The following is a 23,737-nucleotide window of genomic DNA, read 5'->3' as shown; positions in this document are numbered from 1 at the left end:
AACACTGTTCATAAAACAAGATTCAGTGGTGAAATCCACCTCCTCTCCATTCCTCAAATGAAAATAAAAGTTGGGCTGAAAAGGACCATGGAAGTTAAATATTCAAACAGCTCCTCATACCTGAACTTTATTTCTGCTGGTCCTAACAGAAATCTTCCTAAATCAATGTCCATAAACACTTTATTCTAGGGCTTCAGTTCCTTATGAACATCAGCCCCAGTGCTACCTAGTGATTCTTGTGCTACTGTTGTACTCATTAGCTGCAGTCTTGTACTAGTCACTGAAAACACTTGTCAGAAGTAAATGTTTCTTTTTAAGCAGAACAGAGTAAGTTTTCAGCTTTGTCTTCTCCCAACCAAATAACCTGAGTTCTTTCAGTCTTTCCCTGTCAGTCTTATTTCCTGCTCATGTCAATCTTCCCTCTTTCAGCTGAAAACTATTCCCTGTCCTCCTATCCCTGCACTCCCCAATCAAGAGCCCCTCCCCAGCTTTCCTGGAGCCCCTTTCCATACCGGAAGGTCTACCCAGAACCTTCTCCAGGTTGAACAACCTCAACTCTCTCAGCCTGTCCTTGTACAGGAGGTGCTCCAGCCCTCAGATCATCTCTGTGGCCTCCTCTGGACTCACTCTATCAAATCCATGTCCTTCCTGTGCTAAGGACTCCAGAACTGAATGCAGGGCTCCAGGTAGGGTCTCAGCAGAGCAGAGGGGGAGAATCCCCTCCCTCAATCTCCTGGTCCCACTGCTTTTGATATACATCATTTCAGACCACCCTTTTTACTCAGCCTTCTCAATGTCATATCGCGTGTAGCTCATTCTTAAGTATCAGGTAACCAAAGGAGTTGCAGTTTAATCAGTCTCTGACTCTGATGGGGATTCTTACACATCCTCTTATATAATGGCTGTTGGAATTCTTAGCACTGTTTTATTAAGAAACTTCCAAATCCTAAAAACCATTTTTCCTTAGACCTATATGCCTATCTCTTTCCCAGAAAGACCTTGCTGTCATGACTGTGTTCCCTCCTTCCCTTCCTCCCCTGTCTCAGCTTTATATTCTCAGCCCCAGTAAGCGAAGGTTATACCTTACGCAACCTGCATACAAACCTATGCACATTAAAATCACCTGCACTGGCAGAAATGTATTTTCACAGCACCTCTGCAGAAAATGAAGGCTGTGAAAGACGCAACTCTTAGCCCCATTCTGTGCACAGAAAAACTTAACCTACAAACTGAACAGAGATGTTTCACAACACAGGTCACCTCACTGGCCGAGCTAGGATTCACTCACATCTTCTGCAGTCTCATACAATATCAAACTTGCATGAAACTTTCAGTGCAGATTAAACAATTCTATTACATGAGACTATCCTGGTTCCTTGACAGCAGTGTGCAGTTTCAGTTGTGTTAGAACTAAACCAGAGGCTACCATTGGTTCCCATTCTTAAAGCTAGGGGGGTTTAATCGTTTTGTCTTTACCACACAGGGCACAAGTAATAAGTAAAGGGAAACAACTGAAGGCAAGTTGCACAGAAATTCTCATACGCGAAGCAGGTATTATACTGGGCATGAACTCTTTGCAAGGAGGCAAAACAATAAACTGTATTAAATACCATATTTTACAGTTTCTTCTAGAACAAGTCAACAGATCCTCAGAACACAAAAGATTTAGCAACCTAACTTAGTAATATGAATCACTAGATGTGAAACATGTTTGAAAATCAGTGTTGAACACAGGAGCATCATAGGAGCATTCAGACCAATATATTGCTGTACAAGTACCCAACAGTGGATGTGTGCTGCTTCTTCTGCTGATTCTTCATCCTGATATTCCAAACACCCATTGAAAACTTAAACTGTTCATTGTATAAATTACACAAAATTGGCCTCTGAAATTTAATCAGGAACAAACAGCACAAGCTACTAGGTTTAAAGTGCAAGTTAGTCATCAATTATTTAATATACCCTATTTATGTAATGACACTGACACAATAGAGAGACATACAGAATTATTTTTGTACAACTGCACAAAGAAACATGGGAGGGAGGAAGAAAGAAGAAAATCAAGAAGCTAATTCCATTTTGGAAAGAAAAATTTATTCAGCATAAAAGTGACACATCCAAGACAAAGCTTTTGACAGAACTACCTTAGATTTCCTCATAGGCATATTTTTCACTCTAGAATTCAACACTGCAGCCATTATTCAGCACACATCAGCAAATTATGGTCTACTGCCACACATTCACACTCTAATACTATAAATCATGAATTCACGAACTTACTAACATTCAGCAACAACGACTCACCATCTGAAATTCGGGAAGGGAGTAACAATCCTCTTCTGCCTAATTCAGCCAGTGCCAGGCATCCACCGTGCCATGCCTTGTCTGTTTCCTGGAAACTGATTTCAGAGCAAAGACAAGTTTTGGTAAGACTACTCTTCACTCTTCACCTTTCACAGAATCACAGAATCACAGAACAACCAGGTTGGAAGAGACCCACCGGATCATCGAGTCCAACCATTCCTATCAAAATTCATGTTCAAATTCATGTTCAAATTCAAATTCATGTTGCATAGTGAATTCCTAACACTTTAGAAGACCCATATTCCAAATCAGCTTGTGCTTATGGTGTTATTAACCCTCTTAGACTTCTAAAATACAAGAACAACAAGTTGAGCATGTTTTCTTTCCCATTTTGTGCAACATAAATACTGCTATTAACGTGACCGAATAAGCAAAAACTCTTTTTATCAATATAAATGTAACCTCAATACGATACCTGAAACTCATCCAGAAAAAGAAAACAGCTTTCTAGTACAGTGGTAAAAGATGCTAGTATAGCATCATGAAACTACCCAAAATGAATTTAGTGCCAAAACCATCCCTTAACCAGCAACAGAGGTTCTAGGGATTTTGCTTTCAATGAACACACAATAGTAGCTTATGCAATGAGGAAACAGCAGAGTTCATCCATCTCTATAGAAACATAAAACAAAACAAAGTAACTTGTATTGAACACAGAAGAAAAGAGACCGAAAATGGTACCCAGTCTTTGCTGGTGTGCCAGATAAAGGCATAAAGAGAGGAAAGGTTGCATGCTGTATGAATAAACAGGAAAAGTTCATTTTGTATGAAATTAGGAAAAGGAATCTAAGAATAAAATGCTGGACAGTCAGACTCGGTCATACCCCAGTATCCTGTCTCTGACATGGTCCAAGAGCAGACACTCAGCCAAACATGATCCATAAAGGATCATTCCCATATCAGGCTCCTCCTCATTCTGGCCATCAGCAATGTAGAGACAGCTCAAGCTTGAGGTTTCAGCCAGAATGTCCTATTTAATGTCCTGATAGGACTCTCTTCCACTGATTTGTATGTAACACTTTCTGAACTCTCTTCACACTTTTGGGTTTCTTAACATCCTGTGGCAATGACTTCCACAATTTAATTGTGTGAAAATGTGATTCCTGATGTTTCCCAGCTCTCACATTATTAAGAGTGAACAGTAAACAATTACTCACTTTTCCTCTTTAATATTTATGATTTTGCATATCTCCATTATATCCCTCTGTTTTTCCTCTCCACTTGGAAAAATCCTCCTCACTTAAATCACTTTTCACTGATCAAGTTTTGTTAGCTCTTTCTTTCCTAATAACACCTAACTTCCCATTTAACTTCCTTTTTTTTCCTAACAGCTGCTGAACACCCTGCTGACATTTCAAAAGAACTATCAGTACTTTCAAGATCTCTTTCCTGAGCAGTAATAACTGGTTTATAAACCAGTAGCTGCATTTTTCCCCAAATGCATTAGTTTGCCTTCATAAGACATTAGATTTCATGTTATATACTGCCTGATTACTTAACATAGGCCTTTGTAACATTTTCATTACTGTCACCTTTAGTTTAGGTTATTAGGTTATTAGAAATCACCAGTTGATATCCTCACCCTGTTGGTCACCTTTTTTCTGAGATCCTTTACAAGTACCCTGAACACCAGAGGGCTCATACAGCCCTGCAAGGCTGTGCTGATCCTCTCATCACACTCAATCACTTATTTCTTCCCCATCTCTTGTCCTTCAATCTACATGTAAAAAATCCTTTCTTCTTATCCTAAGATAAATCAGTTCAAGTGCCTCTGATGAGCAACTGACTTTTATTTTTGTTTTGGTCACTAGATATTTTGTGCAAACAATACAGAAGATGTTCCTTTTGTCCTTGACTACATCTGTTCCCAGGTGTTTCTGGAGAAAGCAGGTCACTCACTTACTAATTGGATTACTCATCCCTATAACTTGGAAAACAAGAAAAGAAAGCACAGTTGAGTAGAGGTCTTTGAAGCTCCAGGGATAATTGAGATCAACAGCACCTCCTAAATTAATCACAGTAACACAGAGTAATTATCAGCTAAGTAGATACATTCCTTGCAAGATTTGAAGACTTTATACCTTCTTTTTTTCACGTGTTTTTCTTTGAGCTGGTATTTTCAATTTGTACTCATAACCAATATGAGAAGATTTTCTAAAACTGAGTACATCTGAGTGGCAATCTGAACACGACAAATACGCTATGCCAATAAAGACGTTATCCTTTGTTATTAGCTGAGTCTAAACACTACTTCTTAATGCCCAAGTACTCAATGAAGACCTGATGACCAACTTAATATGAAAGAGCGCATATGACTCTTGTTTAATAATTTAGTCCTTTACATGCTCTACATGGATGCAGAAACAAGAGATCCAAAAGAACAACCTAGCAGCTATATGTGATCAAACCAAAGTTTCAGCTGGCCCAAAGCCTCTCTGACACATCTGACAGTACACGCCTTGGTATAAGGCGAATTTGCAGAAAAGAAGATTTACTGTTCAGGCATGTACTCTCAGCATCGACAACATCCTGCGGCAAGCAGATTTTACAGCTTAGCTACGTGCTGTGTGAATAACTACCACCTTTTCTTTATTCCAAACCTGCCACCTACTACTTCAGTTTGCTTCTAATAATATAAAATCTAGAGGGCAATAATTTCCCTGCCATTCACGATTTTATAAACCTCTAATATATATCCTTTCTACTCATCACTCTTCCTAGACGTTTTAGCCTCTCCTCACATAGTGATTTCTTATCTCTGGTGATCCTCAGATCCTTTAAATACAACTTCCAATTCTACGGTGTTTCTGAAAATACACACAACACTCAAGACATAAGCACACAAGGATTTTTTTTTAAGCAGCAAGTTGATGAGGATTTTTTTATTTTTCCCAAGTTCAGCTTTGGTCCTTCCACATTAGTTCAGAGTGGGAGCAAGATGAAGGATTAGGAATAGTTTCTTTACAGAACAACCTTAGCACATCCATGCCTTAGAAGACTCTAAAATCTGTAAGAAGAGCAGCAAAACAACGTACAGATTTTTAGTCTTCCCAACTCTTGCCTTCTTGTTTCAGAATCAGACGTGTTTCAGTTGCATGCAAAGCGTGAAATAAGATCTTTACCTAAAGCAGTCCAACAAAGAGCCGATCACATCATCTGCTAATTCTTTTGGAAGTCTTCCAGTTATTCGACCAATGCTTACAAAAAGGAAAAAAGCACACAGTGATTCATTATTCCTGCATTTGATGAATAAGTCCTATAAAATGTTTGTGACTGGAAACGCAGAATAAGATGACTGCTGCTGAGATAGCGATGCACTACTCTGACAGCGTTACCCTAAAATATCACCTCCAACTTGAAGCAAAAGCTACACAGCAGTGAACTTCACACAGAAATACATTTTTTACAGTGCCAGAGAAAAAATACTTTTACAAAATGTTCCTTTACAGCTTTTAAAGCAAGTCTGATCCAGAATTTTTGTTTCCAAATCTATGTGACATTTTCCCAAAGACCAGCGCAATTCCATATGCACCCCAAAAAGGACACAAACACAGCTTTATGCACCGAGCTGCACTAAAGACATGTGAAGGAGCTGTGAATATTGACAATGCACACAAATTATCAATCATGGATTACATCAGACTGTATTTCTGGGCTGTTTACTTTACTTTTTTTTAGAATAACCATAAGGAACCTACCCTTTCGCTGCAGACCACCTGACAATGGCGTCTTTGTCTTTCAGTCCAACCAACAATTGCTCTGCAGATTTTATTTAAACAAAACTGATTATTGTCATTTAACAACAGAAAGTTTTCCTAAAATGTTCAAAATTCCTTTTCCTCTTAAACATAACTGCGCCCTGGATTAAATGAAAAATTTGTAACTGTATTTATTCCATTTGGATGTATATTTCCTCTATTTGTTACAGAAGCGTGAATTGAAATCAAAGAAACAAGAAAGATTTCAAAATAATTTTCAAAAAGAGAAAATTTGGTTTGACATTTTAAGTACTGTGGAAGAGGTCACGGTGCTTTTTTTGGTGGTTCATTAGATTATTCAGTTTTAAAAGTCTCCCGATGCAATTTTTGTCCATTTAAATACAGCATATCCACCAGCAAGCTGGCAGAAGACCTGCTGTATAACTAAATACTGACAAACAAATACCATTCCTTTGGCACTACCACAGCTTAAAATTTGCAACCATAACTCTTTATCTTTCATCTAAGACTATTTCTTACTTTGTTTCTCACTCTTAGTTTTAATTCATCCTTCCATTTGTGAGAGGTTCAAGATCACCCTTTCATATTACTTGGTAAAATTGGTATAATGTATTTCAATAATTCCATCCCCCCAACCCGACAACAAATGCCACAGTACTGAGCTTCTGCTTGAGATGCTGAAACCCAAATAATTTGACAAAAAGATAGTCCACTCTAATCAGCTGCAGAGATGGAAACTTTATAGTCTTTCCAACTGCTAATTCACATTAGCACAGATACCCACACAACTTCCTTAGCACTAAGCAGGCTGTTTTCCAATATAAGTTTAATTTACAGGCCTTACAGTAATTTCTGTCCAACTTTAACACACCTACAACATTTTCAATCTCTCCTGGAATGTCATATTCCTCTTCATCGTCAGCCTCATTAGCAGCAACTGTTATCACCTGATTCTGCACAACTGGGCCCTGAGCCTGCAGGTTGGCAGCCAGAGACCGACAGCCTCGCTGGTACCTGCACGAGAAACAGACATATTTTTCTTATTTAAGTTAAGACTGAAATAAGTACAGAGTGCCATAAAGCCTGCTTGTCAAGTTACTTCATCTCCCAGCGTACAGCTCTCCAGTTATTTCCCTTCAAAGGAAAGGGGAAAGTATCCCATTCCCCCTCCTCCTGACCCAGTTGTCTATTTTCCAAGGTGAGAAGAGCTCAACTGTTTAAATGGTTCCTTCTCATTACATCTCCCTTTCCTGTTTCAGAAAGAGGCAAGATTCCCATGCTCTAAGAACCTCTCCAAAACATAAAAAAAATTAATAAAATCAACTTCTAAAAAAAATTGTTTTTTAAATGTTAAAGCCAGCTCAGTACTCTCTGCCCAAGCTGTGCTCAGATATTTAGCCTGTGGTGTAGATTCATTCTTACAAAAGATATTTTACATGCTAAACTAGATTTTGCCACTGGGCAAGGTACACTCTCCACCTTAAAAGAATTTTCTATGCCTAAGGACGTTCCCAAAAGTTGGTAAAAGAAATACAATAAAAATAGTCACCAAGGGAGCCTGCAATTTTACAATATCAGTGCGAGAAATCTAGAAAAGAGTTTGCCCTCTGGCAGTAAGTAAAACCAGACACCAAAACCTGACTAACACGCAAAACGAAAGTGGGGTTGCAAACCACTTTTCCCCTGTGAACCTTCTATCGAATCAGGGTAAAACTGCTACTGAAGTCAACTACAGTAATGAAGGTCGCTCTCTTCCCATCTTTACCAAGTGACGCATTACATAGGAACAGGCTTCTGCTTGTGTAATGTGCAACACAAAAAGTCAAAAGACCACAAAACTGGTTTACTCTACCAAGCCTGGAAAAAAAAAAAAAATCACAGGAAAACCAAACACAGCAGAAGAAATCCAAAACTAAAAATTTCAACCATAACTCTCTTTCATGTAACATTTTTTTGTTTTTCATTCTAAATTTTAATTCATTCTTTAATTTATCCTTATTGTACAAATGAAGAAAGTGCTCAAATAACACAAGGATTTCTTTCTCTCTCTTTCAGAGAAGGAGAGGTCAGGAGGGCAGAAGGCCAGGAGTCAAACATGTGGATTTAGGTATTTTTGGGGGGCATGCTTTTGGATTTATTTTTTTTTTCAAACTGTTTGAGCTTCAAACTAACCTCCATTTTGCAACCTTTGGTTTCACAAATGTCAGTCCAAGTCGCTGAACAAGTTTCATCCCCAGCTTGCGAAGAACTGTGTCATTACTTTCTGACAGCCTGCAGTTGTCAAGACACTCAAGTACAACAGCAGCTGTAAAAGAAAATAAACACGCCAGAAAAAATATTTTGAAAATATCTCTATAAGTAAAGTTTGTAAAGTTTTGGAAGTTCTTCAGAAGATTTAGTTTTTTAAAGATATTACTGAAGTGCAAATGCCTCATTACCAACTTTGTCATTGCTTTAACACTGGTAATTAATGGTAATATCCATCATCCACCAAAAAAAAAAGGAAAGATTGCTTTAAGGATTATGTTTGACTACGGAAATTATCATGCTTCTACAGTCTGAGAGCCCTTGCGCCTCTCACTCTCACTGGAAGTAGCGCGTTCAGGTATCTTTCAGAGTCTAAGAATTCCCAGCAGCCTAACAGCACCAGGAGTCAGTTTCTGCAAACTAGGAAAGCACTCCCTTTCCTCTTTTATTATTTTCAGGCACCACCATCTTAACCCCTCTGGCACAGACATATTTATGACAATGAATGTCCATAAACATTTAGACATGAGAAATACCATGCATGTGTAAACAGTCAGCAACAAAACCTTTCATTTGGGCACATCAAAGCTAACAAAGTTGTTTGTCCAAAGTATAAAAACACAGATGAATGGAGAACCTTGGGTTAATTAGTACAAAGTTCCAGTATTCAAAATGTTCACAAGAAAGGCATTCCTGTTGCAAATAAAATAGTCCTTGTGCGTTTTCTCAGACTATTCTCAGAGCTGATCATTAGTTGGGGACTACCAAATTGGGCTCTGAAGGAGCATCACTCTTGCCATAAGCACTGAGAACATGGAACCACATTGTGAAAACACTGCCATCTCTTATAGCAGCCTCATATCATCGTTTTCAAAGTGCTAAGAGATTAGAAATTTAAGAATTGTTTCAAATTCTGAGAAATTGTAGGACATGTGACTTAAAAAAGCTCATTTTTTAAAAAGGCTTACGATTCATCCTGACATACTACGATACTAATAAAATTGCACATGCAGAGGAAAAGGCAGACAGTGTTGCCTACAGCAACCTGGCCTTTTTGGTTTCTGCAGTTGTAAAAGCTAGAAAGATCAATGGTTTAGGAGGAAGAGATTGTAGAAACATCGGTATTCAAAGACAGGAAAAAAATTACTACATAAATATATGCCTTTCCTGAGTCCTGCCAATCTTGAATTGCTGAAGTATCTACAGCCCCATGCGAACAGCTTCGGGACTAGGGCTTATTTTTAAATCAAATTCTATACTGCAAGAGGTATACAACAGTATCTTCCTTTGGCATTTGTTTATTTTCTTCTATTTGATCCTCAGCTCTGTTATAACCTGTAATAATTAAAAATCATTGATATATTTTGTATTACACATTTTCTTATCCTCACTAGTTTCTGTCTGAATATTTGCTTTTTAGTTGCATTCATTTTTCTGTGGTAAATTTAATTTAGCAGTATACCCCTAACTTTTCTCCTACTACCAGATTTGTAACCACTTAATGTTCTTTTTATACACCATGGGTCAAAACATCAATTTTACCAACGGGGAAAATGTCAAGAGCTAGATATCTTCTTTTCATACCAATTATCACAGAATCACAGAATCACCAGGTTGGAAGAGACCCACCGGATCACCGAGTCCAACCGTTCCTACCAAACACTAATTATGACTATTTTGTTACACGCTTGTATGTTCAAATCACATTATTGTGTTATTCCATATTTTATCTACCTTGTTCATTATCCTGCTTAACTGCCAGTCTTATTACTCTTCAAGCTTCTACAGCGCTGCCTGCTATTGCTAATCAATGACACTCCTCAATACGTTCTGTTTGCTTCCAACCAGCAGTACAACACACGTCATTCCATTCTGTTTGTCTTCACTACTTTATCTCCATCTTTATCGATATCTTTGGCACTTTGTAAGGAAGGGTCTGTATCTCAGACTTATAGTAGCTGGGAGAAGGGAACTGCTTCCAGCACTAAATCTACAAAGTGTTATCTAAGAAGTCAGAATACTTCCATTAGGTGAAATCATACACATTCTACAGCAAGTTTATATTATCACTTGATTCCTGTGAATAGCACAAACCACATTTTTGCTGCTTTGATGAGCTCCATACAACTAACAAGGCCTTTTGTAGTGTTTTGTAATTAGCCATCTTCTTTCCCTACCTCTCACTACTGCTACCAATAAAAAACAGCTGGTATTTTGCAGTCAGTTCTGACCACACTCCACAACTCATCATGAGATGAACATATTCCAAGAGGCAGCCACACTGTTTAGAAACATCTGTGCTCTCCTCTCAGGTACCTGTTTATCTCTAATTGTGTCTGTTATCATTTCTTTGCAACTAAAAGCTGTTTCTCAGTTAACAGTATCACTACATGACTCCAACTGCCTCTTGTATGCAGCACCACATGCCTTAAACCTGCAGTTTCCAACATCTCGTGATTATGTCAGAATTTGAAGATTTTCTGCAAACAGTTCATACGTATAAACCAATTGATGTTCTAACAAGCTTTTAAAAATATTTCTCACATCTGACAATTTGTGTTCTCTGTTCAGCTCCTGCGCTACACCCATGGCCATGGTATCACCTGCCATACCCTGGGATGAGCTATTCCAACACATTCCCAGTGGCGGCTCCTCCCTCATTTTGACATCTCTTCTATTTCCGCTCTCCTCCCCCCATTTTGCATGCTTTATAACATCCCTGTTGATTTCTCTCTTTACAGTACTAGTTGTTATCAGTTTACTCTTTCTTTCCTTTTTTTATTGGAATAGCTTTAAAAACAGGAATCTGGATATTACAAACTTACCATATGGTAAACAGTCTTCTCTTTTGCCATGTTTAAATAGCTGTGCCTATAATTAAATTAGGGAAAACAGACATGAGAATATAGACATTCTAAAGCACAATATATCAAGCCTGTAGTTCTAATACTCCTGCAATAACCTGTAGCATTTACTCATTTAAATAGCATAAAAGGAAAAGAGTCTCATGGTGCAGTCCTACCTCTTTCTAAGTCAGTGCAAGTCAAGGAGAGTGCAGTCCAGCCCTCCCCTCCTATCCATACCATCACACAGGCAGCAACTCAGGCAGTCGAGCTGGCCAAAAGAAAACCCCCCAAAACGTTTGAAAATAGAACAAAACAAAACAAAAAGCCCCAAGTTATCAGCTAGCTCAGTTCTCGGAGTCATCATGCTCAATGCTGGTTGCAAGGCTCAGTGCAAGTGCAGCCACAGCCCCAGCTTTCTCAAGCAGCTCGTCACTTTGAACCTCTAAAACGTGAAGCAGAATTTGTAGAGCAGGAATAAAGGCAGAAGAATATGAGGTCCTGACAGTGAATGTCTCCAAGCTGAGCAAGCCTTGCAAAACAACCGCACACACAGGACATCAACATGGTGGCTACTGCTGGGAAGCAGGACAGCCAGGTACTCATAGAATCATAGAACAGTTTGGGCTGGAAAGGACATTAAAGATAATTCAGTTCCACCCCCCCGCCACCTCCCACTAGATCAGGCTGCCCAAGGCCCCATCCAACCTGGCCCTGAACACTTTCAGGGATGGGGCATCCAAAACTTTCCTGGGCAACCTGTTCCAGTGCCACTCTCATCATGAAAATTTCTCCTTATGCCTAGTCTAAATCTGCCCCTCTTCTGGCTATACGCATAGCCCCTAGCCCTACCACTACACACCTTTGTAAACAGGCCCTCCCCAGCTTTCCTGTAGCCCCCTTCCGGTACTGGAAGGTCACTATAAGGTCTCTTCAGAGCCTTCTCTTCTCCAGGCTGAACAACCCCAACTCTCTCAGCCTGTCCTTGTATGGGAGGTGCTCCAGCCCTCTGATCACCCTTGTAGCCTCCTCTGGACCTGTTCCAACAGCTCGATATTCTTCATATGTTGAGGATTCAGGAACTGGACACAGTACTCCAGATGAGGTCTCACAAGAGAGGAATAGAGGGGCAGAATCACTTCTCTTGCCCTGCTGGCCAAGCTTCTTTTGATGCAGCCCAGGATACAGTTGGCTTTCCAGGCTGCAAGTGCACATTGCCAGCTCATCTCAAGTTTCTCATCTATCAGCACCCTGAAGTCCTTCTCTGCAGGGCTGCTCTCAATCACATCATCCCCCATCCTGTACTGAAGGCGTGGATTGCCCTGATCCAGGTGTAGGGCCTTGCACTTGACCTTGTTGAACTTCATGAGGTTCTCACAGACCCACTTCTCCACCTTGTCCAGGTCCCTCTGGATGACATCCTGTCCTTTTGGTGTGGAAGTGAGCTCAGCCACAAGCAGCAACTGTGCTCGGACAGATGGGACATGGGACAGGCTCAGCTGCCGAGTGTTTCATCCTGTTTCTCCACTGTTTTTGAGAACTCCGCGCTAAACTAAACCAAACCAGCTACAGAAGTGTGACTGTAAGTCTGCTATAAATATCCATCCAACAAGTAAAATGTAACTGATGTGCTGAGGGAATTACATCTGCAAAGAGACTACAAAATCATTCGACATACAATTAAACACACCGGTAAGGTTAAGACCCAGCACTGTAATGAGATGAATGGCTTATGGACATGTGACAAAAACATGCTACACATTCAAAGTTTCCTCAGGTCATGTGGCACGTATCAAGCCTACTGCGTTCAGACACTTATTTTTCCTTGTTTTGTCATTCATTAAAAGAAAAATCTTCCTCAACACACGTGTCTCGGCGTCAAACAAGAACAGACTTAAAAAACGTGCTTTCTCACAGGTACCAAATACACACCTGCCTGCTGTGCTGCAGGTGGGGTAAGGAGCAGCAAAGGCCAACAAAACACCTTTAGGCTATGTACTCATTCTGTTTTGGTTTGTTAAAAAATTGAATTTTAGGATCCTAAGTTAGCATTTTTGATCAACTCTACTATAAGCTATATAGTAGAAATTGATAGTATATATTTTTCAAAATTTTTCATGTTTTCTAAAATAAAGTAAATCATAAAGCATCCTTTAAAAACTACATTTACAAAGTATAAATTGCTACAGAACTATTCCAGGCCCACAAGAACAGTGCACTGAAACAACTGAACACAAGTTGTATGCATACAGCATAGATTTATCAATATACTACATCAGTATCCAAAAAAACCCTATTTCCAACTAATGCAACAACCTTCTGCTGTATTAGAAAGCTCGAAGAAAAAAATCTGCAAGTCTTTGCTATAATTCACAAATCTAGAGCACCTCTAAAATGTTTCTGCCTCTTCAATGGAACACACAAATCTCATTTTTTTATGACTTTCTTCCCACGTTCCGCTTTAAAAACCTGTCCAGTGGTTTCTCTATAAGGTTACAAGCTTGCAGCAGATGCTAGGAGACACAGCTACATTTCTGCATCACCTGCCTTCATAGTCACTCCTCCTTTAAGTACAGAAGCCCAGTGAAGAGCCAATTCTGTTGTTAAAGCACATGCAGTTGCCTCTAAATCATCTGCATTGTATTCAAGCACATTCAAACAAAACCCAGCCTGACTTCTAAAGCAGTGATAACACAGAGAAACAGCTTTTTATTACAGCTTTGGGAGCACTTCTAGAGTAAGCTGGATGCCCACCCTCACACTCCTCACCACACTGCCTGGGACTCCTGCACAAGCACAACCGAACCCTCAGAACATCCACACATCTTAGGTAGCTCCTCAAACCTGACATCTATGAACCTCTGTTTTTTCACATCCTCAAGGCCAGCTCTGAATTGAGCTCTCACTCCTCAGGAAAAACATCACCTCAAAGAAGGGATCACCTCAAAGAAGGGATCACCTCAAAGCGTGATGTGGGAAGAAATGAACCAACACACAAGCAGGACTTCCCACAGGACAGGAGAAAACCCTTCAAACATTGTACAAGAAACGTCTGTAATGCTTTTCTAAAAAAAAACCAACAAGCAAATGGCCTCACACCAGGCGAACCTGACAGATGCACCTTCACAACCATTTCCATTGTTTTCTGAACAAAAAGTGAAACATTGTTTCCCAACAACAGATTCACTTCCTATTTAAATAAACTACTTTCAGATCTACTATTCAACACCAAATATCTATTCTTAAAAAAAATACTGCAAGGACTTAGAATAGATATTTTCAGATGTTAAAATCATAGCAACAGAGAGAGGAGTTAAGGGATTTTATCTTATTGATGCAAAATTTTAGGAGAAGCAAAAAGTAAGCAAAGAACAACACAGGTACTGTGTTTAAATTAATAACTAAAATAAAAAAAAAAGACATTTTAATTACATGGGTATTGTTCAATAGAACACATTACCTACTGACTTTGGAATAAATACAGCTGAAAATGCCAAACAGCTGAAAGGAACAAAGTTCTATGTGCACTCAACGATGTACACGTCAGACAGAACCTTCTACCAGATTACTGGTGTTTCAGGAACACTAGAAATCCACCAAACTGTTGAGCACTACTCTGCAGATATTCCACACAGCAGGAAATCCAGTGTTGGGGGCCGGGGGAGTTCTGTTTGTAGAAATGTCACAAAAAGAAGTCTTCATTGCTTCTTTATCAGTGAAAGCATGTAAAAAAAGCATTTACAACCCAAAATTTCCCAAATTTCTGAGTTTGTAAGATATATTTTCCAGAGGAAATAAAAGAACTCTTTAACTGATGTTGGCCCAAAGCTCCTGCCTTGAAGGAACAAAAATACCCAAGGCACACAATTTCAAAAAATCTGATACAAACAAAATGATTAACAAGCTTGGTTTGCCACCTGCGTAGAAATTTCAGTGTCAGCTGCTAACAATGCTGCAAGGAAGGAGCCTGTCTGTTGGAGTATCCATGCAATCACAGTTACGCCATGGCCTCTTCACTTTAATGAGGACACACAACACACACCAACTCACCCAACCTGTTGAACTGTTGAAAAGTATGAGACTCCCTCTCTTATAAATAATTAAGTCACCTACAAATTAGAGACAATCAGTAGTGTGCAAGCAATGATGACTGTCAAGTCTGGTTTTGCTTTAGAAACAGCATGGTGCAAGGAAAACAAAACCTAGCTTCTTAGTAATCAGAGAAGAAACACACCATACCTTCCAATTGTCTGCATAACGCACTACAGGCCGACCTCCATGAGATATATCAACCAGGTTCATCTCCAGGACACCTTCCTGAAGCTACACAAATCACCATTAGGGCGGCCTGGCTGTTCAGTAGCAAGAACATCTTCCTGCCAAGCAGGAGACACAGTTCTGGATCTCCCCTCTGGCTGTAACCAACCAGGCCAAGGACCGGCAGGACGATTTCAGCCTCTGTTCGCTGAGAAGAAACCCACCTCTTCCATTACTCTGGAGCACCCCCTAGTAGTCAGATGCCTGCAGGTTCAGGGAAAGCTAACGCCATCCCTGCCTCCAGGGTAGATGTGGGGAGGTAAACAAGGCGAGGGAGGACGCAAAGAATGAGTACGCTTGAAAGCAGAGAGTATTCAAGGCATTATATGTGCATCTAATGGTAAAATACATTAGTTGAAGCCTAAAGTTACCATGTCTTCAACACAAACGGTGCTCCTTCTGTAGGTCTTGTCTTTGCCAGAGCACTGATGTCAGCAGCAGCATGGTAATTAACAGAGCCCACTTTAATGGGTGGCAAGAGGAGTTAATTTTTCATAAGATCTTAGTTACTTATCAGTTGAAAGCCCGCAAAGTTCAGACTAACCCACAGACAGCTGACAGAATCAGTCTTTTCCAACTTACCAAGACTGTCTAAAAGCAGACACACACACACACAAAAAAATTAGCAGCTTGAGACAGCACTACATTCTAACAGGTAACAAACAGCCTGATGGTAAAAGCACTTCCAAAGACTGAACCAACCACAGTGCATCTGGTGAGAGGGGGAAACACTCACAAGTGTCAGACGAGGCCACTCCGTGACATTCAGAATGAGATGAGATACAGCATTACCACAAAGAGGTGAGTGCCCCAGGGATCTACAGGGCAGACCTGCAGGATCCTCCTCCTCATACCAACATTGCTTTTTGTACCTTTATACCAAAACACTAAGAAACAGCACCCTTTAAGAAAAATAACACCAACAGACAATCCTAGCATCGCTAATTCTTTCAGAATGCCAGAAATACAGAGACTTGGGAAACAGTCTATTTTGAAATATTCTATTTTTGTGCCTCTGGGTCTGAAAGAAAATAGTTAGAGAATTCTTTCTTCCCTGGAGCAAAATTTACATAAGCGTGTTGCTGTTGCTAAATAACTCCTGCATTAGAGACAGCTCAGGGAAATGCCCTGTTCTTCAGCCTCTCAAGTTTCATTAGATCACTGTGTAGGGCGTTTTATTTTTTTAATTATTACTCACACTTGTATACTGAATCACTTATAAAACAAATAAGGTTTAATGAGTTTCAGTGCCCAAGGCTACCTCAACATGATGACATCTCTGTCACGCAAGAACTGGGAGTGCTACACCCTGCAGCAATAACTAAAAAGCTGTTTGATATAATGGTAGGCTTAAAAGTAAACCTCCAGACCAAGAGCATTTAAAATGCAGATTCTTGAAACAGGTTAGAAGCTTCCTTCAAGTAAAGAAATGTTATAAAAAATGTAGCAATTTCTTATTAATACCACATTCGTAATCCTCCAGATGCACTAAGTATCCAAGCACAAAAGTGAACTTAAGTCAATACTGCAAGATGAGTTTCCACTAAAGTGGGAGTTCTACAACCTAACTCTGAAACTCTGCGAGCCCGATTTCTGCTGCCCACCTGCTGGAAGGTGGAATATTAGTGACAGCAGGTGGAAAGGGGAAAAGAAAAAAACACCAGTGGAACTGAAACATGTAATGCAGGCTGCGTGTTACAACACGAACCACGAAACAGCAGTACTTGTTTCACACAATGCTGAGCTGGATTAAACAGCAGCACACATCACCCCGACCTACGGCCACGACAAGGCAGATCAAAGTGCAGAAACATCCAACTCCTCACTGCGTACCAAACCTGCAGTTTCAGTTCATTGACATGCAAGAGTTTCATGACTTTTTAAAGCAGTTTTGCCATGCCAGCCTCCCTGCAAGCTGTTTCCTAAATGTGGACTAAATGCAGCACAGAAGTACCATCCAACTGAAACCCACCCTGACAGGGGCAGCCCCACGTGCATCTGAAGAGAGAAAGACGTTTTATACCACCCTTGTGGGTTACATTCGCAAAAACTGCTAAATTCCCAAAACCTGCCTTGCTGTCCTGACCATAAACTGAAAAATAGTCTTTTTCTCCTGCTTCTTCAAAGAGAACTGCCCAGGCACCTGAAGTTTGATTCTCAGAGTGACAAATAGCTGCAGGAATCCAAGGGCAGAGGATTCTGAAGTATATCAACACAGGTTCTAGTTGTCTCTGTGAGGATATGTCCTGCTTTACACACTTAGCAATTACTTATGATGTTTCTGTATTGGCTGTTAGAATCTTGTACGTTTAAGAGAAAAGGTTTACTTCTTTTCAACAGTGCTTTCATTTTCAGTTGATTTTTCTGTTTTAACAACATGCTCCTGATACAAGTCTGTTTTGAAATTCTTACTATTAAACTCTTGAAATAAATATTCCCTATTCTACTTCTGCATGTCTGCATATAAACATACCTGCACACATATCATTCTGAATAATTCTGTTCCCTAATGATGTCAGGGATTCATGCTTACACTGTAGTAACTGAAATTAAAAATTGCAGACCAAAAAGAAGAGAAGAAAAGGCTTTAAAAATTCAGTTTGCTCATACCTTCCAAATGGAACAGGAGTTATGAGCTGTAGAACACAAATAAAACTGGCCTGATAAACATTATCCCCACAAAGGAGGAAAAAAATCACATAAATGCAGGAAGGCAGGCTTCTGCTCTAAGGTATATTGTATCACATTCCAGTTTCGATTTGACTTGTTGAGGATTCACCTGTTTCGCTTAGCATGCACTAATGAACAGGTGGATGGAGCCAAAGCCAAACTCAGAAGAATTATGACAGAACATGAATGTATTACACATCCTGCAGGTCTCATCACGCTCTAAAGATGGCAAACAGTCAGGCAGCCTTTCCAGATCTGACAATAAAATGATGAAACATCATTCTATCTTTTGAAACATACTGCAATGCATACAAATAATGCTTCCTCCTGCCTAAGCAGCCAGTCCCAAGTTATTCTAAATTTAGATCAGTTCGGGTATCTTTGGATTTGGAAGAGCTGCTAGAGGGAGAAAAAAAAAACCCAACAAAAAAACCCCAGACACCCTACACTTGTTCCAGAACTTTGCTTTGATGCACATGCACACACTGCATGTGAGTCTTCGTTACAATTATTTAAAAAGACCTGCAAATTTACGCAAATTATAGAAACTCACACAAATATCAGCAAATCCTCAAACCTATGCACAAGAGCACATCACCTAACTTTGCCTGTGCTACCTCAGCTCCAGTCAGCAGCAAAAATGAGAAGGAACAACCCACTCAATCTCCCTGACTCCACCAAAGTATGTTTGGACATCAAAACTGGAACAGATACCAGAACCGTCATTCAGGTATTTCAAAATGCACGCCTACACTTTTAAGTGCGTAAAACTACAAGAAAGCTTTTATAAAAAGTTATTTTTAGAATGTACAAGAGCAATGACATCACATAGTAGCTGTTTCAGTATTACAGACTTTTACCCAGGTATAATATATATATTTTAAATTCCGAACTAAGAACTCGGTTCCAATTCATAAGCTGCTGCTACTTCACAAGGTAAGAAGCATTAAACAAAAAAGCTGTACAAATTAGCTGGCAAAAACACAGGAAACACCACATTTTTTCAGACTACACAAGGATGCTGCCTAACAGGTTTAGTGCGTCTTATTAAAACTATCAAGAAAGATATTTTAGTTGAAGAAAAACAAATACAACTTTCAAGAACCATTTGCATTTTGGTTATCAGTTCTGAAAAGTCCTGGAGAGACTACTACAATCTCAGAAGCCCAACCTCTTCATTTTGTACAGTTGCAATTATTTCTTTTATCTCAAAGGTTTTATTCAAAGCAGCAAAACCCAACAAACAACCCAAACTGAATGAGGAAAGGACTACTAATATACAAACATATTTAAAAGCATTTTTGAGATTATTTATCAATACCTGTACTGCTAACTTCACTGTCATTTGGTGATGACAAGAACACTTGAAGAAAATACACATACATGGGAAGTTACATCTTCAAAACTGTTGTGCAGGAAATTCCAGCTGTTTATCTTCTCCTTTTTTAACAAACAGGAACTTCTCTGTGCATATGCTATTAAAGGTTTACCACAGCAATACTGTACAATCAACAAATCTTTTAAAGGAAAACCCATTTTTACCAGGGCCTGGAGCATGCCATTCATAACGACAGTCCCCTCCATCGTCTTGGAGGATGATTTGGACAACAATGAAAGTGTCCAGTCCAGGAAGTCTGCCATCCTTTTTTGCCTGACATCAGGGCGGACAATAAATCTGTCAGAGACACAACCAAACCAAAAGAAAAGACCTCAGTTACTGTCTTTAAGATTCTCAATGAAAAATATCTTTTCCTGCTGTCCCAACTGGTTGCAGTTCCTAAAAACAATTCTCCAATTTATTTTTTCCTAAATTGCTGAGGCTGGGAACGCTCTGAACCATATGTTTAGTCCTTCTGTTTCTGAGCAAGGTTCTGACCCAGAATTTTACTTCCACTTCAAATCAACCCATAAACTTGGATTCTAGCGATCTCTCATCTTAACTGTGAAGCATCAGACTTTCCAAGGTCCCGCATGAAAATTATTTCCATAAGAATTAGTGAAAAGAGGAAACAAATACAAAGATTCTCCACCATTCCCAGCTACTCTGTACATCTGAAGACTGCTGTAAATCTATGGTTCATTGATACCACACTGTGATCAGCCAGGCCTGTACGGAGCAATCACCAGTGCTGTACTGGCTTTTTCAGGTGTTGGAAAAGGTCAAACACACTGGATGGGTCAAGAGATGCACTGTTACTGTCTTACAGAGGACAACAGAGGTTCATGATGGTTAAACTAATTCCCTAAACTGATACCCAGTCACCATCATTGCCACCTAAGCTGCCGTCAGGGCACTGCTGCAGTCACCTGATTCAGTGTTCTTAGCACCTAAAAACTAGGATCCTGTCGCACCAGAAATTCAGATGACATTAAGAAACTTTGTTCTCAATGCACTCAAAGGAAATAAGGTAGATGGGAAAGCCCACAAAGCACAACCCATACAGCTTAAAGAAGGATGCATGCAGAGCTTGTGTCTATTCATACTCCAACAGAGTAAATGGGGAAGAGCACCCAGAGCCACCTAGCAGGGATCTCTACCTACAAGGAGCATGGGAAACAGCGAGCAGCTGTGTAATCCCCTCAGCTGTGTCAGTCAGCATCTACTGTGTTCAGCGACAGGACAGGGAGGGTTTGGGGAGAGCTGGGGGAGGTGGAGGAGCTGTTTGGTAACACAGCAGCAAGGACACAGCTTGGTTTGCACAACAACACAGGAAACAGAAGTCACCTCTGAAGCAGAGGAACTGATTCCTAGACCCTTTCTGAACCCCAAGGAGTTTAAATCACTTCTCCAAGGACTGCCCTAACCTTAAGGCTGGAAGCAAGATAAGGATAAGCTTCATCTCCTCCTACTGCAACAGGGTCACTGAACAGACAGAAAATGCATGAAACAAACTCCAGCTCCTTTGCCCTATGAAATGCAAATTATTTTGGAAAACAGGAAGTCTTAGATCCTAATGTTCCTAAACTTCACTTGAAATTCATGAACTCCTTAGGGAAGAACCAGAACTCAGACTTCCCCTTCCACCCCCACAACCTTCCTACTCATTGTGTTACAGTTAGACTGCTGTATCTTATCGCTCTGCCGAACTCAGGACTTTTGCATTCCTGCCTGCCAAACAGTCTGGCTTTAAGAAGGTGAAACTGATTTCAACTCAGAACTACTATGCCCATTCATTGATGAACTGTTCTGGGATAAGAAAGCAGGGAATTCAAGTGCACCAAAAGGCCTTGGACCTGGGTCTTCTAAGTCCAGGTAAAGTAGTTTAAACATTAGGCTATTTTAAAAATGGCATTTTCATAATAAATTACATAATTATAAGTGCACCAAATAGCAATTCTGCTCCTACTGCAATCTTACACACCTTGATACAGCTGCTACTAGAACAAGCTTAATGCATTCTATCACCTTACTTGTTCTGAACATATATTTTTAATAAAAACTAATTCAGCCAATAAAAAGAGGTGACAAGAACAAGAGACAAGTGCTAGTAATATGCCTGCATAGCATTCTGCATTGAGATGCAGCGACTTCACAAAGTTTTGCTGAATGTGATCCTGTAATCAATCACAGCATAGAATACGTCCTCCCACTAGAAATTTATTTTTACAAATACCCTGGAGTGCCAATCAAGTGCAAATTCAATCAGTGTAGTGTGATGAAAGAATCCTTTCAAATTACTGTCGCCCTTACTTGAGAAGGTTTCCAAATACTGGATGTACCTTCAGGACTCTACCACAGTTTGTTGATTTGAGTATTTTTCTGGGCTTTTAGGAAGTGAAGAAGATAAAGGGTATATTCGGGCACATAAGAATGCTCAAGAATAGTTCACTCTACATCACACTACCTCCTCAAATCCTCTGCTCCTATCAGCTTGTAACTGGCAGATCACCAATGCAGAGACATCAAAATCCTAGAAAAGCAACTAGCAATTATCACTTCTAAAATGATTTTAAAGACTAAATAGGATAAGCGGACAAACATTTGAATTTTGCTCTGCAATATTTCAAAGTAAATGAGACAAGCACAGGACCAGTCACAGAGAACTGATTCTAGTATCAGCTCGTCATGAATCTTCCACATGACACTATCACCCCCAAAACAAAAAAATGTTTGTTTTCAGATTAAGAACTGTAGTAGTAAAGTCACCAAATACAAATTTTTAAAGCACTGAGTCCCTCAACTGAAGTTCAGAATAAATTTAAAATAAGTACATGGACGGTTATTTCCCAAAGAGACTGTGAGGATCTGCTCTAGTAAATATTCTAGTTACACCTATTTTGACACTATCAATCACACATATTTTGCGCTTCTTAACGCAGAATAAAACGTGAAGAGTTATTATTGTTCAGGCCAGCTAGTCACACCCAGTATCCTGCTTGCTTTGTTCACCCTGCAGAGCCTCTGCTCTGATAGCTGCACAGGCAGAGCCCTCTAGTGCAGACAGGGTGTATGGTGCACTATGGGATCAGCACAGGGGTGGCTGGAGCAAAAAGACAGGAAAAGAAAAAACAAACGACAAACTGAGCTGACTAAAGTACTCTGCCACTAAAATATACTGGAATATGTACTGGAAAAGAGATTCATGTGTATTAGCACTGTTTATGGTCTTTGTAATTTATTCTCATATGCATCACAACTGAAACTAATCTCCACTAATGCACTGGGAGAGTAGAGATACAGAAGTTCATCAATTCAAATTTATAAACAAACCTAGCATCAGTATTATTGAAGTTAGCAAAAAATATCAGAAGAACTGCACCTGTGTGACAAACTGTCCCATGTCTGAACAACAACCATGTAAAACAATGGGATTTACAAAATTCCATTATCCTACATCTGTTTCATTTGATGAATTATTTTACAAAAATAAGCCTAAGAAAACAGAAGTATTGTTTTCTGGTTGAGAGAATGAAGAAAGTCACAAGAGGGATATTAAGAAAATAAATTCTAGCATTACTATTTTCTTTCACATAACCTAAGTACTCCTAGGAAACATCCAGCCACTAATAGAAGACGTCAAGTCTCAGTTTGCCACACAACTCTGCAAAACTCAGCAGCAAATGCAGAGTAATTGTATCCTTCTGAAACCATATAACACCAGTCCCTAGAAGGCAGGTGGAATAGTAGCCTGCTAGCAGAGCAGCTTGTGACTCCCTCTGGTCTGCAGCATTTGCAATAAGCAGCACAGTATTGGATCAGGTTCAAGCAATTTTAACAGCCTACTTACTGCTGGCAGCTTCCCACCCTCTCAGTGCTGTCAGTAGTAACATGTCAGATTGAAAAACAGCAGGAGAAATGGAAGCTAGCTTTTTTCTTTCTGCCAAGGAGAACAAAAGAGACTTACTTTGAAACCAGCACAGCAGCTCCATCTTGAGCCTTATCACTGACAACCAGGTAACGCTAAAGGTAAAAAGAAAATCAACTGTGAGAGAATTCATACACGAAGCTTTAATAACTACCTAACAACTTTGTACACAAACACGCTAAATACTTACAAATACAAACATTATCACAATTACATATGTTAAGTAATTGTGATTACAAACTGAGCTTAAGATCACAAAAATTAACTTACC

The 23,737-nt window shown here is 39.7% G+C and overlaps 1 protein-coding gene across 1 annotated transcript in view; it reads right to left on the bottom strand.

Annotated features, from left to right (window-relative positions):
- The window catches only part of TBCD (tubulin folding cofactor D), a 132,229-nt gene that overhangs the window by 100,193 nt on the left and 8,299 nt on the right, over positions 1-23,737 (bottom strand). Inside the window, exons 6-13 of the mRNA XM_069872308.1 lie at positions 23,506-23,561; positions 19,703-19,835; positions 11,156-11,201; positions 8,256-8,388; positions 6,955-7,097; positions 6,063-6,123; positions 5,487-5,561; positions 2,305-2,399 (exon numbers count right to left, since the gene is read on the bottom strand). Of these exons, the coding sequence (XP_069728409.1) occupies positions 2,305-2,399; positions 5,487-5,561; positions 6,063-6,123; positions 6,955-7,097; positions 8,256-8,388; positions 11,156-11,201; positions 19,703-19,835; positions 23,506-23,561 (742 nt within the window). The remainder of the gene's footprint in view (positions 1-2,304; positions 2,400-5,486; positions 5,562-6,062; positions 6,124-6,954; positions 7,098-8,255; positions 8,389-11,155; positions 11,202-19,702; positions 19,836-23,505; positions 23,562-23,737) is intronic.

This window comes from Phaenicophaeus curvirostris, chromosome 19, assembly GCF_032191515.1.
Source record: "Phaenicophaeus curvirostris isolate KB17595 chromosome 19, BPBGC_Pcur_1.0, whole genome shotgun sequence".
NCBI classification, from domain to species: domain Eukaryota; kingdom Metazoa; phylum Chordata; class Aves; order Cuculiformes; family Cuculidae; genus Phaenicophaeus; species Phaenicophaeus curvirostris.
The sequence above is the reverse complement of the archived record's forward strand: the minus strand, read 5'-3'. Positions and strand labels throughout refer to the sequence as shown.